This window comes from Hippopotamus amphibius, chromosome 3, assembly GCF_030028045.1.
Source record: "Hippopotamus amphibius kiboko isolate mHipAmp2 chromosome 3, mHipAmp2.hap2, whole genome shotgun sequence".
Classification (NCBI taxonomy): domain Eukaryota; kingdom Metazoa; phylum Chordata; class Mammalia; order Artiodactyla; family Hippopotamidae; genus Hippopotamus; species Hippopotamus amphibius.
In genome coordinates this window covers 74,798,393-74,818,784 of record NC_080188.1, presented here as the reverse complement: position 1 = coordinate 74,818,784, position 20,392 = coordinate 74,798,393, and the positions used below count along the sequence as shown (strand labels likewise).

General features: G+C 39.7%; 2 protein-coding genes across 2 annotated transcripts; one reads left to right on the top strand and one right to left on the bottom strand.

Moving 5' to 3' along the window:
* The first annotated feature begins 12,836 nt into the window (after nucleotides 1–12,836).
* On the top strand, nucleotides 12,837–13,529 carry LOC130850164 (non-histone chromosomal protein HMG-14-like). Its single transcript, XM_057729553.1, has one exon. The coding sequence runs from the start codon at nucleotides 12,940–12,942 to the stop codon at nucleotides 13,243–13,245; it is 306 nt and encodes a 101-aa protein (XP_057585536.1). The 5' UTR covers nucleotides 12,837–12,939; the 3' UTR covers nucleotides 13,246–13,529.
* Nucleotides 13,530–17,418: 3,889 nt separating this feature from the next.
* LOC130850163 (ras-related protein M-Ras-like) lies at nucleotides 17,419–19,387 on the bottom strand. Its single transcript, XM_057729552.1, has one exon. The coding sequence runs from the start codon at nucleotides 19,192–19,194 to the stop codon at nucleotides 18,568–18,570; it is 627 nt and encodes a 208-aa protein (XP_057585535.1). The 5' UTR covers nucleotides 19,195–19,387; the 3' UTR covers nucleotides 17,419–18,567.
* Between the last annotated feature and the right edge of the window lie 1,005 nt (nucleotides 19,388–20,392).

Here is a 20,392-nt window from a genome sequence, read left to right as displayed (position 1 = left end):
ACAAAATGTAAAAGTCAATTTATAGGAGCAGTAAATATTTAATTCCACTTACTTAGGCTCTCCAATTAGGAGATCATTGGTTTAGCTATATGTCTCAATTAAAAATGATGCTACAATGACCATCCTTGCAGACCGTTGAGCCAGGTATGAATATTTCTGTAGGACAGGCTCTATGAAGTGGAAAGCAGCTATGCACACCACTATACCACCAGTGTGACTCTTTGAAATGCAATTGCTTATAAAAGTACTTGAACAATTCTGCCTGACCCTGCTAATTTGCACCTCAAAAATTCTCTGCTAATTTACACTTCCAAACTTAATGAGCATGCCCATTTTTCCATATCCCCACCAGCACTTGATATTATCAATCTCTGCAAATTTTTGCCAATCAAGTAAGCATTACATTGAATTATGTCTTCATTTCCTTTTTTGCATCTTTTGTTTACTGCTCTGTGTCCACCTGCTAGGGCAGTGGCTGTCATAGAGGAAGACAATGAATGCAGGAAGAATAAATGTATTATTCACTTGTATCTCTTTTGTAGTTTGTCAGCTCATCTCTTTTGCCCATTTTTATTCTGGGCTATTTGCCTTCTTATGCTTTTTGAGAACTTTTATACAGTCTCAATAATGATCATTGTATGTTATATATGCTGCAAATATTTTTTCTAATCTGTTGCTTGTTCTTAACTTTGCTTCTTGTTTGTTTCTTATTTGTTTTTTTGTTTTGTTTTTGTTTTGGCCACACCACATGGCATATGGGGTCTTAGTTCCCCAACAAGGGATTGAACCCATGCCCCCTGTAGTGGAAGCATGGAGTCTTAACCACTGTTCCACCAGAGAAGTCCTGTTTATTTTTTTAATTATTATTTTAAAATTTTGGTTATGGTGATATTTTTATTTAGAAGATCTTATTTTTAGAATATCAAATTTCAGCATCTTTCTCTTTATGCTTAGAAAGACCTTCTCTAGAACCAAAGATTATAAGAATGTTCTAGTAGAATTTTTGTTAATACTTGTGTAGTTTTGTTTTATGGTTCTTAAATTCATCTGTTGTGTTCATATGTGTATTTATATTCAGATTAAGTCTGTCTTTATATTTTCCTAGATAATAGTCAATAGCTATCTTTTTGAAAAAAGTAGAGTAGTCCTTTCTTCTATAGGCATTTCAAATGTAATCTTTTTCATAATTAAATTTACAAATACTCATGAAACTGTTTCTGGACTCCCTCTCATGGAATTTCTAACTTTTAAACTTTTATGTAATTTTTTGTCTTTGGATGTTATACATTTATTTGGGAAAAAAAGACTAATTTTTTTGATACAGGGACTCCATCTCATTCATTATTCATTAAAAAAATACTTTATAGGCTCTAGGACAATTTCTCAAATCTGGCATGCTCTCAGCAAACATTTATTGAGTGAATTGCAGAAGTAGAAGAGTAAGTTGGAGATCATAGGAATCGTGTCCTTTTTTTCTTTCCCAGGTATCATCTGTTCCCTGGTTGGGTCACAGAGGAAGAAGCTGATAGATTAGACAGAAGTCTACTAATTGATTAGAGAGGCCTTAAAAATCTTGCCATGCATCTGAAATTCTATCCCCTTACCATAGTACTATTTTCAGAAGATCCCTGCTTAAATCTACATTTGTTACTTGGCAAATAGAAAAACTGAGGTGTCACCACACTATGGGAAAAAGCAGACTTTACCCTTTCTACCACCTCAGGCAGACCTACAGCTATTTGGTTACTAAGACACTGTGTCCCTACCCTTCCTTTTTTCCATAAGACACACCTTCGTCAATAAATCTGCTAAAATTAAGCCAAATTTTACAGCAATCTTCTCCCTCTGACACTGCCACTGTGGGATTAGGCTATATTATGGTCAGTGGTTCAGTCCCACTCTTTATCTCCTGTATCATCCCTTTGCTTCAGAATATGACTTTCTGAGAGCAGTTTTCTAGGAATTTGACCAAGAAGACCTTGCCTCAGATGGGGAGGACAAAGCAGGAAGGAACGTGTAGTGGTTTTAAACAGTTTCATTCATTTTTCTACCTGTTTGAATACTTTGTTTAGATTCCCACCCCCCTGCCCCCAATATGTATTCTTCTCTAAGAAGTGGCAAAGCTGAACTTTTGCATGAAGAAGTCTACGTTTCTTGAGTTTCAAACTTTCTTCATCTCAACCTAAGCTTCTTTCTTCCTCAAAGAAGAATCCATCCTTTGGCTTCCAGCTTTCACTGAATCAAAACTTTTTCTTTCTCCCTTTCTCTCTTCCTCCCTTCCTCCCTTCCTCCCTCACTCCACCTCCCTTCTTCTCTCCCTCCTTCTTCTTCTTTCTTTTCTTTCTTCCTCTCTCTTTCTTCCTTCCTTCCTTCCTTCCTTCCTTCCTTCCTTCCTTTCTTTCTCTTTCTCTTCCTTCCTTCCTTCCTTTCTTTCTCTTTCTGTCTTTCTTTCTTTCTTTCTTTCTTTCTTTCTTTCTTTCTTTCTTTCTTTCTTTCTTTCTTTCTTTCTTTCTTTCTTTCTTTCCTTCTTTCTTTCCTTGTTGTTTTCTGTTTTGTTTTGCCCTGGGCTTTCCTTCACTCACACTATTACCTGTCAGAGCCCATAGTCTTCCTTGAGAACAGCAGAGGCATATCTAATTTATCACTATGACTTTTGATTTAATACCTGTGTGACGACTTCTCAGATTGTAAGCATGTGTCAAAGTTTTATATCAAACCTGCCATTAGGAGAATGTTCCTAAGAAAGGCAATCCAAAGATTACTCTTGGTAGAGACATCTTTTGGGGGAAATAAGTGGTTAAGTAATCATTGCTAAATTAGGTTTCTTTAAAAAAGCATGTCTACTTAAAGATCATTAGGCTTATTGCAAGATGACTGTAAGCTCAGTGATGTTACTCTAATTTCTAAAAGGAGTTTGAATTTCATTATCATCCGTCAGAAAATTGCTCTGACATTTTATCATGAATACCAGATATTTGCCAGAAGGTGCTGCTAATTACATCACACCCCAAAGTTGGGCCCCAGCTCAAATATTCTTCTTTTTCAGTCCTTTTTTTCCCCACTGAGAAATTCTTTTAAAAGAACTAGCTTGGTCAAGAAAAGATTTATCTTGTGTTTTTGTCCTGTACGTATTGTTTGTCATTTAGTCACTTATTACATTTTTACAAATGGTAGAAATTAGACAGGTTTAATTTGCACCATCAACATCAGCAATAACATTTGCACTTCCACTGTTACTATTCCATTTAACCATCTCTCCAGGGAATATTTCTGAACTAAGGATGTGTCTTGCAACTGAAAACACACACACACACCTAGTAAAGCCATTGTTGAACGGATAGTATGTCTTAAATACATTTAAAAAATACATATGACAGTATACAACTTGGCACAGGTGGCTTGACAGTGTTCGCTTCCTGAGAGTAGGTCTTTTTTTCGTTTCTTGGTCTGTTTAAAACCCTTTATTATGTGGCATACATCAGACAGGTGGGGTGAGACATCCCAGTCCCATCCTGTGAGAGGCAGAAGCTCTCACTGTTTGCTGACTCCACCGGGAAAGTTGGGGGAGAGACTTTTTATCCCCCTCCCCCACCAAGAGGGGAGAGAAATAGGAGTGGCTGTGCGGTCAGACCCAGGTGGTCGTCTGTTCCCCAAATTGACAATTTCCTTGTTGCTTGGGAGGCTCTTCTCATTATGGGGTCTTCCTCATCCCTGACTTGGATCTTATGTAGTAAATAATTCTGTTCAGCCTTTTTTTGGGTGAGGCTGCCTGGGTGTGCTTCTAACCCATGTATGTGAAGGAAGGGAAATTGCCCTCATCACTCCAGCCTTGTGGTGAAAACACATATAATACAAATCAAGTCTGACCCTGCCAAAAGTGATTGGTTGTTGGTAGTGCCTGTAAGCGCTACTGTCATTCAGCTAAAGGAGTCTCTCTTTTCTACTTGAATTATGTCACAACATGTCCCCTTCTGTAATCCCCTTCAGCACAGACCTGGAGGGAAGCGATGCAAGTTGATTGAAAGCCCTGCAGAGCTGCATATTGTACGCACCATAGAGTTTCGTGTGGTGCTTGGTACGTACTTAGTACTGACGGTGCAGGGTGCTTGTGGCAGTGCTGGCTGGTTAGAGACAGGATTTCTCAGCATTTCACTACTGCCAGGGACTAATCCTTGACCTAACAGTTCTAGAAATAGGAATTTTTCAGTATATTCAGAGATAATAAGCTGCTCCATTGCTGACTCATGTTGCATCAATTCCCCTGATGTAGGTAGATAAGCCAGAATGTGATCTCACCTGTTGTAACTGGGACACTTATCACGCTCTCTGGGTGCCCTCCTTCCCCAGATACCAAGGAAAGTGAAAAACTGGAGTCTTAGCTGGACTGTAATTTCTGTACATGGAATCAGAACAAGTAGCATAGTCAAAACCTGGGCAGGAGGAGGGGATGTTTTATCTAAGCTTTAGAAAATAAAGTATCACTAGCTTAAAACAAAGGAAGTTTCTTTACTGACTACAGTTGACCAAGGTAATTAGTGTCAATGTAATTAGTGTCAATCGGAATAGGTAGTGGATAAAAAGGGGTTTAAAAGGGATCTTACTCTACAACTGTAAGAAAAATGGTAACATGACAAGTTTTGTTAGTGATTGAAATTCAGACATCGAAGACCTTTCCAAGAGCCCAAAGCAGAAGAATTATCAGTTAGCAATAGACTTTAAAGATATCCTGCCTGGATTGTTTGTGAACTTTTAAAATCTCTGTGGCTCTCTGCTAGCCCTAGTATTTTTTGCTTAGGATTAAACCTTTTTTAAAAAAGTAAAAAAAAAAAAAAAAGATATCCTGCCTGGGCCTCAGATTTAAAATATGAAAAATACTTATTCAAAGAATAATCATGAATATGACAAAAAACAACCTCCAAAGTATTAAAAATGTAAGAATTTTAAAAAGTGTTATGACTGAAAAAACGTGACAGAAATAAAACTTTTTTTTTAAACAAAAATAGGGACTGTTGTTGAGTAATATTCCATTGTATATATGTGCCATATCTTCTTTATCCATTCATCTGTTGATGGGCATTTAGGTTGCCACAAAAAGGAATGAAATGGAGCTATATGTAATGAGGTGGATAGACCTAGAGTCTGTCATACAGAGTGAAGTAAGCCAGAAAGAGAAAAACAAATACTGTATGCTAACTCATATATACGGAATCTAAAAAAGAAAAAAAAAATGGTACTGATGAACCCAGTGACAGGGCAAGAATAAGGATGCAGATGCAGAGAATGGACTGGAGGACACAGGGTTGGGGGTGGGGGGAGGGCGAAGGGAAAGCTGGGATGAAGTGAGAGAGCTAGACATATACACTACCAACTGTCAAATAGATAGCTAGTGGGAAGTTGCTGTATAACAAAGGGAGATCACCTGGATGATGGGTGATGCCTTAGAAGGCCAGGACAGGGAGAGTGGGAGGGAGTCACGGGAGGGAGGGGATATTTGTATAAATACAGCTGATTCACTTCAGTGTACCTCAAAAGCTGGTACAAGAGTGTGAAGCAATTATATTCCAATAAAGAGCTTAAAAAAAATAGGGACTATTGCAAGTGAAGGTGTGCCAAATTTGTTTAAAATACCTACTTAAACAAGCAGGAATGTCAGAGTGCCTGTAAAGTACTGTCAATTTCCTGTGGAGTCTATTTTGCAATACTTTGCTTGGAAATCTTTTACCCCAGTTTGTGGAGAGATGAGGGGAAAAAAAAGTAAATAGGTATTTTTTTAAAAAAGGAAAAAATTTAAATATAAGAATGAGACCTGACTTGCACAAATGCCCAAGTTCATTAACATATAGAGAAGCTCTGTGCCACAAGAAGGTAATGTGTGAGCAGATAAACAACACAATTGTTTTCTTTTTCTGGTTTGAGCATGAAATCATCCCTGAGTTTAGGGAAAGACAGATATCTGGATGAGCTGTATGAGTGAAAACAGAGGAAGGAAAAATAAACCAAGGCCCTCAAAGGGAAAAAAAAATTAAAATAGGCATCTTGGGAAAGCAGAATTATATAAATACACACTATGAAATTTGGACATGCTATTGCATTAGCTCTTTTGGATATTAGGGATATTGAGGGAAACCTCTAGTTATCTTTTGTTCCTTGTCTATAAAAAAATGAGAATAAGCACATGTTTTTCAATGGATGCTGGAATGTAAGTGCAGGATTTATGGAGAAAGTTCTAAATGCCTTAGAAAGGAACTTAGAAGAATATGGTGTAAGTACATTTATTTAAATAGAATGAGCACCTTAGGCATGTTCATTTCATTAATTGTAGTATGAACACTTTTATTTAGTGTTTGCTGTATTTTTACAAATAAATAGACTTTATTGTGGTATAATTTGCATATAATAAACTGTGCCCATTTAAAGTACAGTCCACTGTGTTTTGATAAATGCATATATTCACCACCTCCACAGCCAAGACACACAACATTTTCATCACCCCCAAAAGCTACTTCATTGTCATTTGCAGTTATCAGCACTTAGTGTTGTCAGGTTTTTAAATGTCAGTCATTTTAATGGAGATGTAGTGGTATCTCATTGTGGTTCTAATTTGCATTTTACTGATAATTAATAATATTGACCATCTTTTCAAGTGCTTCTTTGCCATTTATGTATTTTCTTTGGTAATGTGTTAGTAGACATATTTATGTTGGGTTGTTAGTTGTCCTCTTATTCAGTTAATGTGAGTTCCATATGTATTCTGGACATGAGTCTTTTATCAGATACATGTTTTGCCAATATTTTCTCCAGTATGTAGCTTGCTTTCTACTTTTCTAAAAATGTTTTTTAAAAAGCAAAAGTTTTAAATTTCAATGAAGTCTAATTTATCAATTATTTTCTTTTTTGATTTGTATCTTTGGGACCTATCTAAGAAATTTCTGCCTGCTACAAGGTCACAATGATTTACCCCTGTGTTTTCTTCTAGATGTTTTATATTTTTTGCTATTACATTTAAAGCTATGAACTATTTTGGGAAAATTTCCTTGTGGTATGAGGCAAGAGATGAGACATTTTTGTCCATATGAATATGGATATTTAATTGTTCCAGCACTATTTATGCAAAGGGGTACTTCGTGCCCCTTGAATTAGATTTGGATTCCTGTAGAGAATTGCTTGACCATATGTATGTGTGTTTCTGGGCTTTGTCTTATTCTAATGATGTGTATGTCTAGTCTTACACCAGTACAAGTTCTTGCTTATGACAGCTTTAAAATCTGGCCTGAAATCAGAGAGTGTAAGCCTTTTTGGGGGCTATACTAGGTCTTAGTCTTTTGATGTAAATTTTAGAGTTTGTTTGCCAAAAATGTCTTCTCAAATGATTTGACTGTTACTACACAGAATCCTTTGACAAGTCTGTAGAAAATTGAACTCTTAACAATATTGGGCCCTCTGATCCATAAATACAGAGTGTCTATCCGTTTCAGACATTCATTAATTTCTCTCAGCAATGTTTTATAGTTTCCAGTATTAAGGTCTTGCATGTATTTTTCAAATTTATATCTAAGTATTTTATGTTTTTGGATGCTGTTGTAAATTAAATTGTTTTTATTTTCTGATTGTTCCTACTATACTGAAATTAATTTTTCATGTTGATTGTTTATTCTTCCATCTGGCTAAAGATACTTATTAGTTCTGTTTTCTTTCAGATTTCTTAGAATTTTCTATGTAGACTACCATGTCACCTATGAGTAAACACAGTTTTACTTGTTTCTTTTAGTCATTATCTCTTTTCTAATTTATTTTCATCTTATTGCACTGGCTAGGAAATCCAGTACAATGTTGAAAGAAGTGATACTGAACATCTTTATCTTCAAAGTTTGAGGGAAAGCATTCAGTTTTTACCATTAAGTGAGATTTTTAGCTATAAATTTTTCACTGATGTCCTTTATCAGGTTAATGAAGTTTCCTTTAATTCTTAATTTGTTAAGAACTCATCACAAATGGTTGGTAAATTTTTGTCAAATGCTTTTTCTGCATCTATTGAGATGATTCATGTGGCTTTTCTCCTTTATTATGTTAATGTGGAGAATTACATGGATCTATAAATATTAAATCAACCTTGTATTTCTAAAATAAAACCCACATGCTCATGATGTATTATCCTTTTTCTCTATTGCTTGGTTCTTTTTGTTAATATTTTAAAAGAAATTTTGCCTCTATATTCATGAGAAAACAGGTCTATAATTTTCTTGTGATTCCTTTGCTTTTGGCATAAAGATAATACTGACCTCATAATATTAAATGAGTTGGGAAGTGTACTGGGCATCCCCAAGACCACCTTCAGGCTTGATGACTCACTAGAAGGCTCCCAGAACTCAGAAAACTATTATACTCATGATTACAGTTTATTACAGTGAAAGGATACACATTAAATTCAGCAAAGGAAAAGGTACATGGGTTGAAGCCCAGGAGAAACCAAGCTTAAGCTTCCACATAGCCTTCTTAGTGAAGTCACATGATGTCCTTTATTTTCCTCCCAATGTTGTGCGACAACATGTTTGTTACCAACTAGGGGTGATTACCTGAGTACTGAGACTGCAGATCTTCAGAGCAAAAACAGGTGTTCATCATAAATCACATTCACATAAACTATTTGATCAAACTGGTATCATGTGGCCCAAGGCTTCAGAATATCCCAAGGGCTTAGAGATCACATCCCAGGAGCTGGCCAAGGGCAGTACCAGAGGAAGGACACTGTTGAGAATGTGCAGGATTTGAAAAATCCAAGCCTGCTGCATTAGCCCTTTCCTGAACAGGATGTATGTTTGTAGTCTATATACTCTGAAAGAATTTGTGTAAGATTGGCCTTATTTCTTATCAGATGTTGACTGTAATTTATCAGTGAGGCAATCTGGATCTTAAATGTTCTTTGTGGAAAGATCTTTAATTAAAAATACAATTTCTTTTGTTGATACACGACATTTATGTCATCTATTTTTTCTTGTGTCTTATTTGTAATTTGTATCTTTCAAGAAATTTGTCTATTTTGTTTCATTGTTAATTTTTTTGGCACCCTGGAACATATAAATGTTACTTTGGAATAAATTAAGATGTAATTAAATTAAGGATTTTTAGATGGGGAGATCATCTGGGATTATCCAGGTAGGTCCTAAATGCCATATAAGTGTCCTTATACGTGAGAGGCAGATTAAGGAGTTACCTAGAGGAGACACTGATGTGAGGATGGAGGCAGAATAGGGAGTAATGGACCCACAGGACAAGGAACACCAGGGAATGCTGACAGTCACCAGAATCTGAAAGAAACAAGGAAGGGATTCTCTCCTAGAGCCTCTGGAGGGGATAAGGCCCTGCTGACACCTTGATTTCAGATTTCTTGCCTCCAGAACAGTGAGATAATACATTTCTGTTGTTTTAAGCTATAAAATTTGTAACAGTTTTTTTCAGCAACCTAAGGAAACTAATACTTTCAGTTTTTATGGTCTGTAATAACTGTGAAACAGGTATTAAATTTGGTAATTTGTGTCTTCCACTTTTTTCCCCTTGAACATTTTGGGTAGAAGTTTATTGATCTTTAGGCTTTATTGGTTTATCTCTTGCTTGTCTAATTTATATTTCATTTATTTCTGTTCTTATCTTTATTATTTTATTCCTTATGCTTAATTGGGATTTAATTTTCTCTTTTTTTCTAGCTTCTTAAAATGGAATCTTAAATCATTGAGCTTGCCTTTCTCTTTTTTTCTAATATAGGTATTTAAATTTATAAATTTGTCTCTAAACACTGCTTTAGAACCATCCCACACATTTTGATGTGTTAAATTTTTATTATCATTCAATTAAAAATGTTTTCTAATTTCTCTTATGACCAATGGGTTCTTTAGAAGTTTGCTGGAGGGATGAAGACCAACCTAAGTCAAAAAAGCCACAAATTTAATCCTTATCCATTATGGTAACATCTCCATTGGTTTCTGCAACCTTTTTGTTTTTAGCATCTGCAAATAGTTGTTTTTTAAATATTCTGTCCAGTTTTTATAATTACTATGTGCAAGAGGGTTTGCTTAACCACCTTATGCTATAGAAGCAATAAAGAAAGGCCATTTATTAGACATCCTGTCCACTGTATTTCAATTGCCTCTTTTCATGCCTGCTCCCCTTTATTTCACTATAAGCTCTTGAAATGTGGAAGACCATATCATATTCCATGTTGCATCCTCAGCACCTAGAGCAATACCTGGCACCAAGCAGGCCCTCCACTAATATTCGTTAACTAAATTAATAAAATTCTAGCAATGAATCTCACCTGACATCTTCAGAAGCATGGCAGGATTGTTATGTTACATATGCCTAGAAGGATGCATGATTATCAGAATTATGTGAAGAAATTTAAAATATGCAAATAATATGTAAATGAGGAATCTGTTAGCAATGAAGCCCTGGTTCAACGGCAGGGGAGGTAGGATGCCAATGCAGGTGAGGCTGAGCAGACCAGGAACTGACTGTGATGAAACACCTAGCCAGAGGGATCACTGGGAGGCTCCTCATTAACACATTTAGGAAGCCTACATTAGTGTTCACAGTGAATATAAGAACACTAAACAGAAACAAAGGCTAACAATTACTATTTAAAAAAGCAAATAAACAACACCTCTGTGTTCATGGTTGTCAAAGAGAAGTTTACATATATTAAAATATTTATGCTCTTTTCATTGTTAGAACACTGTCAAAGCTTGTCACTTGTACTGGCTTTGAAACAGCGATAAAGCAAGAGTGAAATGCCTTTATTATTTTCGAATATATGCAAAAGATATTTTTATCTTACTCAAGGACTAATTTAAAAGCATATTATTTGGTATGGGGGTGGTAGGAAATAAAAAGAAGACTAACAGTTTCCATTTTTTCAGGTAATATTAAACGCTTACTAAATTTACAGTTTATGGAAATGTAAGAAGGAAATAAATATCTAGAGTGAAGAAAGGAAGAAATCCCACACAAGAAGAAGGAAGAAGAATAGACATGCTTGCAGGGGGACAAACTTCCATCTTGAATGGGCCTGTCAGATAATATTACAGGTAAATCGGGCAGGATAGAGACTGAATGGAAACAGGATGTATTTCTGTCTAGAGCAGCTGAAGCTACTCAGTACCAGTTCTTTGTTCCTGTGGAACCAGAGCCTTGTTTTGCCAGTCTTCAATTTGTTTTCAGTTCTGCTGATGGTTTTGGACATTCTTCCAAACTTCCACATAATTCTCTTTTGATCTGTCTCATTTCCGGTTTCTACCTGGCCTGGCATCCTTCCTGAGCTTCCCTGTTCTCTTTAGCTGAACCACTTTTTAAAAATATTTTTATTTAATTTGGACTACAATTGATTTATAATGTTGGGTTAGTTTCAGGTGTACAGCAAAGTGAATCAATTATACATATACATAATCTATTCTTTTTCAAATTCTTTTTGCATTTAGCTTATTACAGAATATTGAGCAGAGTTCCCAGTGCTATGCAGTAGGTCTTTGTTGGCTACCTATTTTAAATATATAGTGTGTATATGTCAATCCCAAATTCCCAATTTATCCCTCCCCCTACCTTTCCCATTTGGTAACCGTAAGTTTGTTTTCTATATCTGTGAGTCTGTTTTGTAAATAATGAACCACTTTTCTTGTCTTTGGAAGATTCCTTTCTTTTCTCTTTCCTCTCTCCCTATCCTTCCCTCCCTCCCTACTTCCCTTCCTTCAGTCTTTCTTTTAAAATAATTCTTTCTCAGATAGCCCTATTAAATGGAAAAATTTGCTTCCACAATCCTTTAACCTTGTCTAGAGACAGACACATGTACGTGCGCGCGCACACACACACACACACACACACACACACACACACACACACACACACAGAGCTTGGCATTTTAAGATCTGACATACATTTATCTTGGGTTTTCAATGAGGTGTTCACAAATGCTTTCCAGCTTCCTGTGGGTTATTGAATTTTTAAATGCTATCATTCAATATCCCCCTAACTAATCTCTACAGATTTTTCAAGTTTTTTTCCTAAAATTGAATAACTGGGATGGATTTTTCTCTTGTTTTGCTTTCTCCCTTCCACTGACATGCTCAGTTTAATTGGCATCATTGCAAACATTTACTGAGGGCTACACCATAAGGCACTGTGCAAAGGAATGGGGACCCGAAGAATATGGCATGCCTCTCTCGCTGCTTATAATCATGATGCGGAGATAAGATATTGCATGAAAAGATAAATAATGATAGAAGATCATATATGCTAGGTAACAGAAAAGTAATATAAACAAGTATGATAGGAATTCAGGGATAGGAACAATTATTATGGCCTGAGATAGAGAAAGAAGGGTAGAAGTGAACACTCATTGAGTGTTTATTATGTCTAGGCATTTCACATGTGCCGTTTTCCATTATTTACTTATTTCAAGAAACTGGGAGGTTTATAATGTTACCTCTTTTCAAAAGGAAGAAACTAAATCTCAGACTGGTTAAATGATATTCCCAAGAACACAGACATAGTAAATTGCAATCCAGGATTGGAGATGAATAGTCATAACACGTTTCAGAAGTAAAGTGCCTAGGAGAAGTGGAAGGCTCTTATGAGATATAGTAGAGAAAAAGGTCTTTGATGATAAAGTCTAGATCCCGTAATGCTTTGAATGCCAGCTTCTTAGTGTATACTTAATGCATTTTAGAAAACTGTTCTAATACAATCAAGTATTATGTTTTACTTTAGAAGGGTAGAGATAAAATATTCTTAAACAGAATGTTATTTTTAAAATTTTTATTAAAAAATTTTTATGGGGCGGGTCACAGCTCGGGCGGCGGGAGGAGCGGCAGCGGCCAGACAGCCCAGCTCCACGAAGGCTCTCGGCGCGCCGCGGCCCGCAGGCACCCGGCACGCGCCCGCCCCGCCGCCACGATGCCCAAGAGCAAGGTCAGCTCCGCCGAGGGGGCGGCGAAGGAGGAGCCCAAGAGGAGATCGGCGAGGTTGTCAGCTAAACCGGCTCCCGCAAAAGTGGAGACGAAGCCAAAACAGGCGGCGGGAAAGGATAAATCTTCAGACAAAAAAGTGCAAACAAAAGGGAAAAGGGGAGCAAAGGGAAAACAGGCCGAAGTGGCTAACCAAAAGGCTAAAGAAGACTTACCTGCAGAAAACGGAGAAACTAAAAACGAGGAGAGCCCAGCCTCTGATGAAGCAGGAGAGAAAGAAGCCAAGTCGGATTAATATCACACACCTGGTCCTCAGTGGTCCCTGTCTCCCTTCTTGTACAATCCAGAGGAATATTTTTATCAACTATTTTGTAAATGCAAGTTTTTTAGTAGCTCTAGAAACATTTTTAAAAATAAGGAGGGAATCCCACCTCATCCCATTTTTTAAGTGTAAATGCTTTTTTTTAAGAGGTGAAATCATTTGCTGGTTGTTTATTTTTTGGTACAACCAGAAGATAGTGGGATATTGAATATGGGAGGCTTTGATTGTCTTGGGTGTCAGCTTAACATTCCATAGATGGGGGGTAGCTTTTATATCCTATAATACAAAGCATACTAAATGGCAGTTTGGAGTCAGTTGTGCATTTAATGTCTTCAACACTTTAAATTGCTCCTCTGTTTTTGGTAGAATTGTATCCTAAAGCAAATTACTCACTCCTTGATCTCGGCTCTCCTGGTCAGAATTTTGTGCACCCTGTAACATCTTTCGTTGTGGTAGTCCAGTTCTTCCAGTAACTTTGTTAATGTGCTGTGAACGATTGACAATTGGAGTGTGTAGTGTATATGATATTAAATTGTGAATTAGTGGGACTTCAGATGTAACAGCATATCAATATTTGAAGCTATTGGTACTTGATATCCTGTTAAGGAAAATTTGCCTCCAAATTTTAAGCTGGAAAGTCACTGGAATAACTTCAGAAAAGAATCACAACTACATGATTTTTTAGATTTTTGGTACGTATGTTAAGAATTGTGTACAAGTTGAAATATCTGTGTACTGATCCTCAAAACAACCAATAAAATCTCAGTTATGAAAGAAAAAAAATTTTTTATTGAAGTATAGTTGATTTACAATGTTGTGTTAGTTTCTGGTGTACATCAAATTTATTTAGTTATATATGTATGTATATATACCTATATACATATATATTCTTTTTTATATTCTTTTCCACTATGGTTTATTACAAGAGATTGAATATACTTCCCTGTGCTATACAGTAGCACCTTGTTGTTTATCTATTTTATATATTGTAGTTTGTATCTGCTAATCCCAAACTCCTAATTTATCTCTCTCCCTGGTTTCCCCTTTGGTAGCCAGGAGTTTATTTTCTATGTCTGTGAGTCTATTTCTGTTTTGAAAATAAGTTCATTTGTATCATTTTTTTAGATTCCACATTTAAGTGATGTTATATGATATTTGTATTCTCTGTCTGACTTACTTTACTTAGTATGATAATCTCAAGGTCCATCCATGTTGCTACAAATGGCATTAATTCATTCTTTTTTTTGTGGTTGAGAAATATTCCATTGTGTGTGTGTGTATCTATCTGTCTTTCTGTCTATCTGTCTATCTGTATGTCTTCTTTGGAGAAATGCCTATTTAGGTCTTTTGCCCATTTTTTGATTGGGTTGTTTGTTTTTTGGTTATTGTGTATAAACTGTTTGTATATTTTGGAAATTAAGTGACCTTTGTGGGTCATATTGTTTGCAAATATTTTTTCCTAGTCTGTAGGTTGTCTTTTTGTTTTGCTTATGGTTTCCCTTGCTGTGCAAAAACTTATGAATTTAGATCACATTTGTTTATTTTTGCTTTTATTTCTATTGCCTTGGCAGATTGACCTAAGAAAACATTGCTATGATTTATGTCAGATAATGTTTTGCCTATGTTCTCTTCTAGGAGTTTTATGGTGTCATGTGTAATATTTAAGTCTTTAAACCATTTTTTTTTTACTTTATTATTTTTTAGGGGGGTACACCAAGTTCAATCATCTGTTTTTATACACATATCCCCATATTCCCTCCCTCCCTCGACTCCCCTCCACCCTCCCCGTCCCAGTCCTCTAAGGCATCATCCATCCTCGAGTTGAACTCCCTTTGTTATACAGCAACTTCCCACTGGCTATCTATTTTACAGTTGGTAGTATATATATGTCTATGCTACTCTCTCACTTCGTCTCAGCTTCCCCTTATCCCCCCCGCCCCCCCAAACCTCGAGTTCTCCAGTCCATTCTCTGCATCTGCATCCTTGTTCTTGTCTTGTCACTGAGTTCATCAGTACCATTTTTTTTTCCCTCTTCTTCACTTTATTAATGAGTTGAGATACACAAAGACTTAACAAAAGTTACATAAAAGGCTCAAGCATCATGGAGATCTTCAGGCATTGCTCTCGTTTCAAGACAATGGCCACCTGTGTAGACAATGGCTAACACTGTGTAACAGAAGCTGGGCGCTCATGGGCGCTCAGTAATTCAAGTATCTCTCATTCTAAGTAAACCCGACATGGAGTTCCTAATCCAATGGGCTGCAAGTGGAGGGAACCTGCCTCTGGCTCTGGATTTGCTGACGTCCAAGGGGCCTTTGGGTTAGAGCTGCCACATGTTAGTGGGTCACGTCTTCCTGGGAACATGAGACAGGCCACACTAGGCTCACAGGCACTCTCCACAAGCGGGGGGGGGGGGCAAAGTCCTAACATAAGCCATCCAAGTGTCCCCCGCGAGGCAAAGTACCCCGTGAGGGGAAGTCAGTGGCCATCGCCCCAGGTGTGGGGGTGAGGAGGATGGCTAGGATTACTTGCTGGGGAGAAAAGGAGCCCTCTAAGTTGAGGAGGGGTAGCAGAACGTTAGAAGAAAATCTGATAGCACACAGTGGCAAAGGCATGGGGTGAGGGGATTTCAGGACGGGTGTACTCCAGGGAGGTGTGAAGGTAGCACAATTCAGATGGAAAACCAGTGGGAACACCAGAATGCCACCAAAGACACAAGACCCACTGGGCTCCATGGTCTGGAAGTAGCACGGCCAACTGGTTTTCCAGACCGACCCTGTCAGGTGAGCATGTACTGGGGATGCCCTTGGGTATACGCCACTCCAGTCTATGCAGAAGCTGCCACTGCAACAAGGGTCCATAGTTCTCTAAAACGCAAAAAGCTTTTAAAAGTGTTATTTACCCATCTCACCTATGGGAAAAATGAGGTCATGGGAGATGAAGGCTGACCATTAGCTCAACAGGGCGGCTTCAGAAGGCCATCCCTTACTCGGTTTCTCCCTTGGGCATTGTGGGCTGAAGCTGTGGGCGGAGTGCAGGAGAGATGCCCTGGAAGATGGGGCCAAGGGTGGGGCAGATAGATGCACTGCCCCTTTGAGGGGAGGGCCTGGAAGCAGATGGAATCCCCTTTGTCTAGTTACCTTCACAGCTAAGGGTTTCATTCTAGGTCAACGGATCTGTTTCCAATAAGACTCCCTGCTCAGTGCTGTCAGGGAGCTGCAGGCTCCGCAGTGGGCAGGGTTGCTGGTGGTGGTCCACGCCCGGGAGCTTTCGGCAGCGGTCGCTGCCCTGCGTGCAGGGCTTCCTGTCCCACTCCACCACTCCCTCCATCACTGCATCTCCATCCTTCCTTCTTCCCGCTCTCTTGCCTCTTCCTTGTCTCCAGTTTGCAGCTGCCACCCAACTGCATCCGGGCTGCTGGGATGTGGTGCAGAGGAGCATATGGGTCGGAAAGAGCCTTGTCCTGTTAGTGTTTAGAAGGCCCATAGCATTACAGGGTCTTGGGAAGCTCTGAAGTGCCTGATCTGGAAGGCTCTTTGTTATCCTTCCTTTTAGGGTCAGGAAAAAAAGGGCCACTTAGACAAATAAAGAAGTTTAGTTTTCCAACAAACAAAAGTCCTAACTGTTTCTTTCAGCAGCAGACTCATTTTTTGGCTGCTCCCCCCCCTCCCCCCACGTTGCTGGTGATCTTGCTGAGTTAGGAACTCAGCACATTTTCAGAACTAGAGAAGAATCCAGGTGTCTCGATGTCCAGTTGGGTGCTCACTTTCCCCGGGTTTCCTTCTCCAAATGATGGCCGGGCCACCCACTAGAGATATTCTAGTTTGCTTGGTGGCCTGATTTGTAACAGATGGAAACTAAGGTCACGAACTGGCCGCCTCATCTTTTGACTTTCTCTCGAGGGTGCACTGTGGTTCCTGCCGCCCCTCCACCCTGCCCCCATCTGGCTCACACCAGCAGCACCTGAGAAGCAGGTGGGCATCATCAGGGAGCTGGGGGTGGGCTCCTTGTAGAAACAGGTGTATGGGAGCCATGTCATCACCCCACCCTTACTTTCTCCTCTGATTATACAGTATAGTTAAGATCCAAGAGGTTAACAAAAGTTCGTGCCAGAAAGGCAACCTGTAATACTAAGTTTGAAAATACTTCAAGGGGTTTTGCTCATTTATTGGGCTTAAGAAGTGAGTCAGTTGACTCAAAGGGAAAATGGCTTCAGGTCTTGGTGCTGTTTTAGTAAAAACAGTATTGGATTATTTTTGGTTAAGATTTAGCACAAACTAGAGTTTTCCAGATGGCGTCCACATTAGACTTCGACGTATAGACCATCAGACCACCACCACACGCCTGTTCAGTGTGTTTGTATCAGAGGCACCAGACAGCACAGGTGATGGGAGAAAGCCCTCTCACATGGCTGCAAAGAACACAGAACTTAACCCACACTGTCTGAAAAATATACGAACACTTTTGTGACACCAATCAGCTTACTGAAAATTTATACATTTCCAGGGTAATGAGAAGCCCTTTTGAAACTGATGTGCCAGCATTTCCCCTCAGCAAAATAAAATTTTGTTCCGTAATATCTGCATCCTCAACTACAGTAAAGCCTTCTGGGTACACATCTTTCTCTTCTCTGCAGCATATAGGCTGTGAGTAAGGGTCTGTTTCTCCCGAGGCCTCCAACCACAGTCCCCGTGACCTTCTGGGCTCTCAGTCACTCTATTTTCATACTGAGCTGAGTTTTGGCACGGCTGGGGAAATTCAGTTAGAAAACAACAATATGCTAGACATGTTATCGGAGAGGGCTGCTGAAGACTTGAAACTTCACCAGGCAGTGGGCACAGACCCCTTTAATAAAAATAATAATCCCTAAAATAATTTAAAAGTCTACAAAAGACACCCAAGCTCAGACACTGGACGGGGGGCGGGGGTGGGGGGAGCTTGATCATGGCTTGCTTTTGTACGTGGAGAAACACTTCCACACCAAACCCACACCATGTAGTTCAAAGAAACAACACAGCCACCAAGAGAGGGCAGGGACCAGGCTGCATCAACACAGGGGCTTGGATGCTGCTCTGTTTACTGACACCTCCTCGTCCTTGGTGAGACATGGGGCAGCCTATGCCCTTCCAGCAAAGCCAGACTCTATCTCCTCCCTGCCCACCCTCCCTCTCTCCCTTCCTGTGCCAAGTCCTTGGGCCAAGGGTCATGGTTAGAATGGTCTTCAGTGCGGTTAGGCAGTGGAGGGGTCCCGAGGGCTGGCCAGTTCCTGGTCACTGTGCCCAAGGCCTCGGGCCATCACAATATCACGCACTGCAGTTTGTGGGTGCCAGTGGCCCGGTCTCCCCGCCACTTGGTTTTCTTCTTCTTCTTCTGGCTTTTTTCCGGAATCTGTTGCCTAATGACTCTAACCAGGTCGTGGAAGGCTTTGTCGACGTTGAGAGGTGGGTCCTTGGCACTGGTTTCTATGTACGGGATATTGTGTTTGGTCGCCATTTCCTTTCCTTGCTCCCTGGTGATTTTCCTCAAATGCATCAGATCGACCTTGTTGGCCACGAGGATCATCGGGAATGACTCCCTGTCCTTGACGCGCAGGATGAGCTGGTGGAAGCGGGCCACGTGCTCGAAGCTGGCCTTGTCTGTGACCGAGAAGACGATGAGGAAGCCGTCCCCCGTGCGCATGTACTGCTCCCGCATGGCACTGAACTCCTCCTGCTCGGCCGTGTCCAGAACATCCAAGATGGCCCATTGATTGTCGATCTCTGTATGTTTCAGGTAGGAATCTTCGATGGTGGGGTCATAGTCAGGCACAAAGATCTTCTGGAAAAACTGGATGGTGAGGGCACTCTTGCCCACACCCCCATCTCCCACCACCACCAGCTTGTACGTGGGGAGGTTGTCGCTGGGGACTGCACTGGTCGCCATGTTGCTGGTAGGTCAGACCGCGCGCTGCAGCCTGGCTCAGCTCTGGCCTCAGGCCGCCTCCTCCATGCCCGCGCCGGCGAAAAGGCAGCGCCGCGCCCGCCGGGCCCAGCGGCAGCCAGACTGGCGGCTCCCGGACTGGCGGCTCCCGGCCCGCGGCCTGCCGGCCGCTCCGGCCCGTCCCCGCCCCAGGCGCCTCCTTAAAGCGACACCGCAGCCCGCGCACGCCCCCATCAGTACCATTTTTAGTTTCCGTATATATGAGTTAGCATACAATATTTGTCTTTCTCTTTCTGACTTACTTCACTCTGTATGACAGACTCTAGGACTATCCAGCTCATTACATATAGCTCCATCTCATTCCTTTTTATAGCTGAGTAATATTCCTTTGTATATATATGCCACATCTTCTTTATCCATTCATTTGTTGGTGGGCATTTAGGTTGCTTCCATGTCCTGGCTATTGTAAATAGTGCTGCAATAAACATTATGGTACATGTTTCTTTTGGGATTATGGTTTTCTTTGGGTATATGCCCAGTAGTAGGATTACTGGATCATATGGTAGTTCTATTTGTAGTTTTTGAAGGAACCTCCCAACTGTTTTCCATAGTGGCTGTACCAACTTACAGTCCCACCAACAGTGCAGGAGAGTTCCCTTTTCTCCACACCCTCTCCAACATTTGTTGTTTCCAGATTTTGTGATGATGGCCATTCTGATAGGTGTGAGGTGATACCTCATTGTGGCTTTGACTTGCATTTCTCTGCTGATGAGTGATGTTGAGCATCTTTTCATGTGTGTGTTGGCCATCTGTATGTCTTCTTTGGAGAAATGTCTATTTAGGTCTTCTGCCCATTTGTGGATTGGGTTATTTGCTTTTTTGGTATTAAGCTTCATGAGCTGCTTGTATATTTTGGAGGTTAATCCTTTGTCCATTGTTTCATAGGCAACTATTTTTTTCCCATTCTGAGGGCTGCCTTCTAGTCTTGTTTATGGTTTCTTTTGCTGTGCAAAAGCTTTTAAGTTTCATGAGGTCCTATTTGTTTATTCTTGATTTTATTTCCATTATTCTAGGAGGTGGGTCAAAAAGGATCTTGCTTTGATGGATGTCATAGAGTGTTCTGCCTATGTTTTCCTCTAGGAGTTTTATAGTGTCTGGCCTTACATGTAGGTCTTTAATCCATTTGGAGTTTTTTTTTGTG

Coding starts and splice junctions, on each gene's coding strand:
- LOC130850164 (XM_057729553.1), top strand. CDS start 12,940: ATGCCCAAGAGCAAGGTCAGCTCCGCCGAGGGGGCGGCGAAGGAGGAG.
- LOC130850163 (XM_057729552.1), bottom strand. CDS start 19,194: ATGGCGACCAGTGCAGTCCCCAGCGACAACCTCCCCACGTACAAGCTG.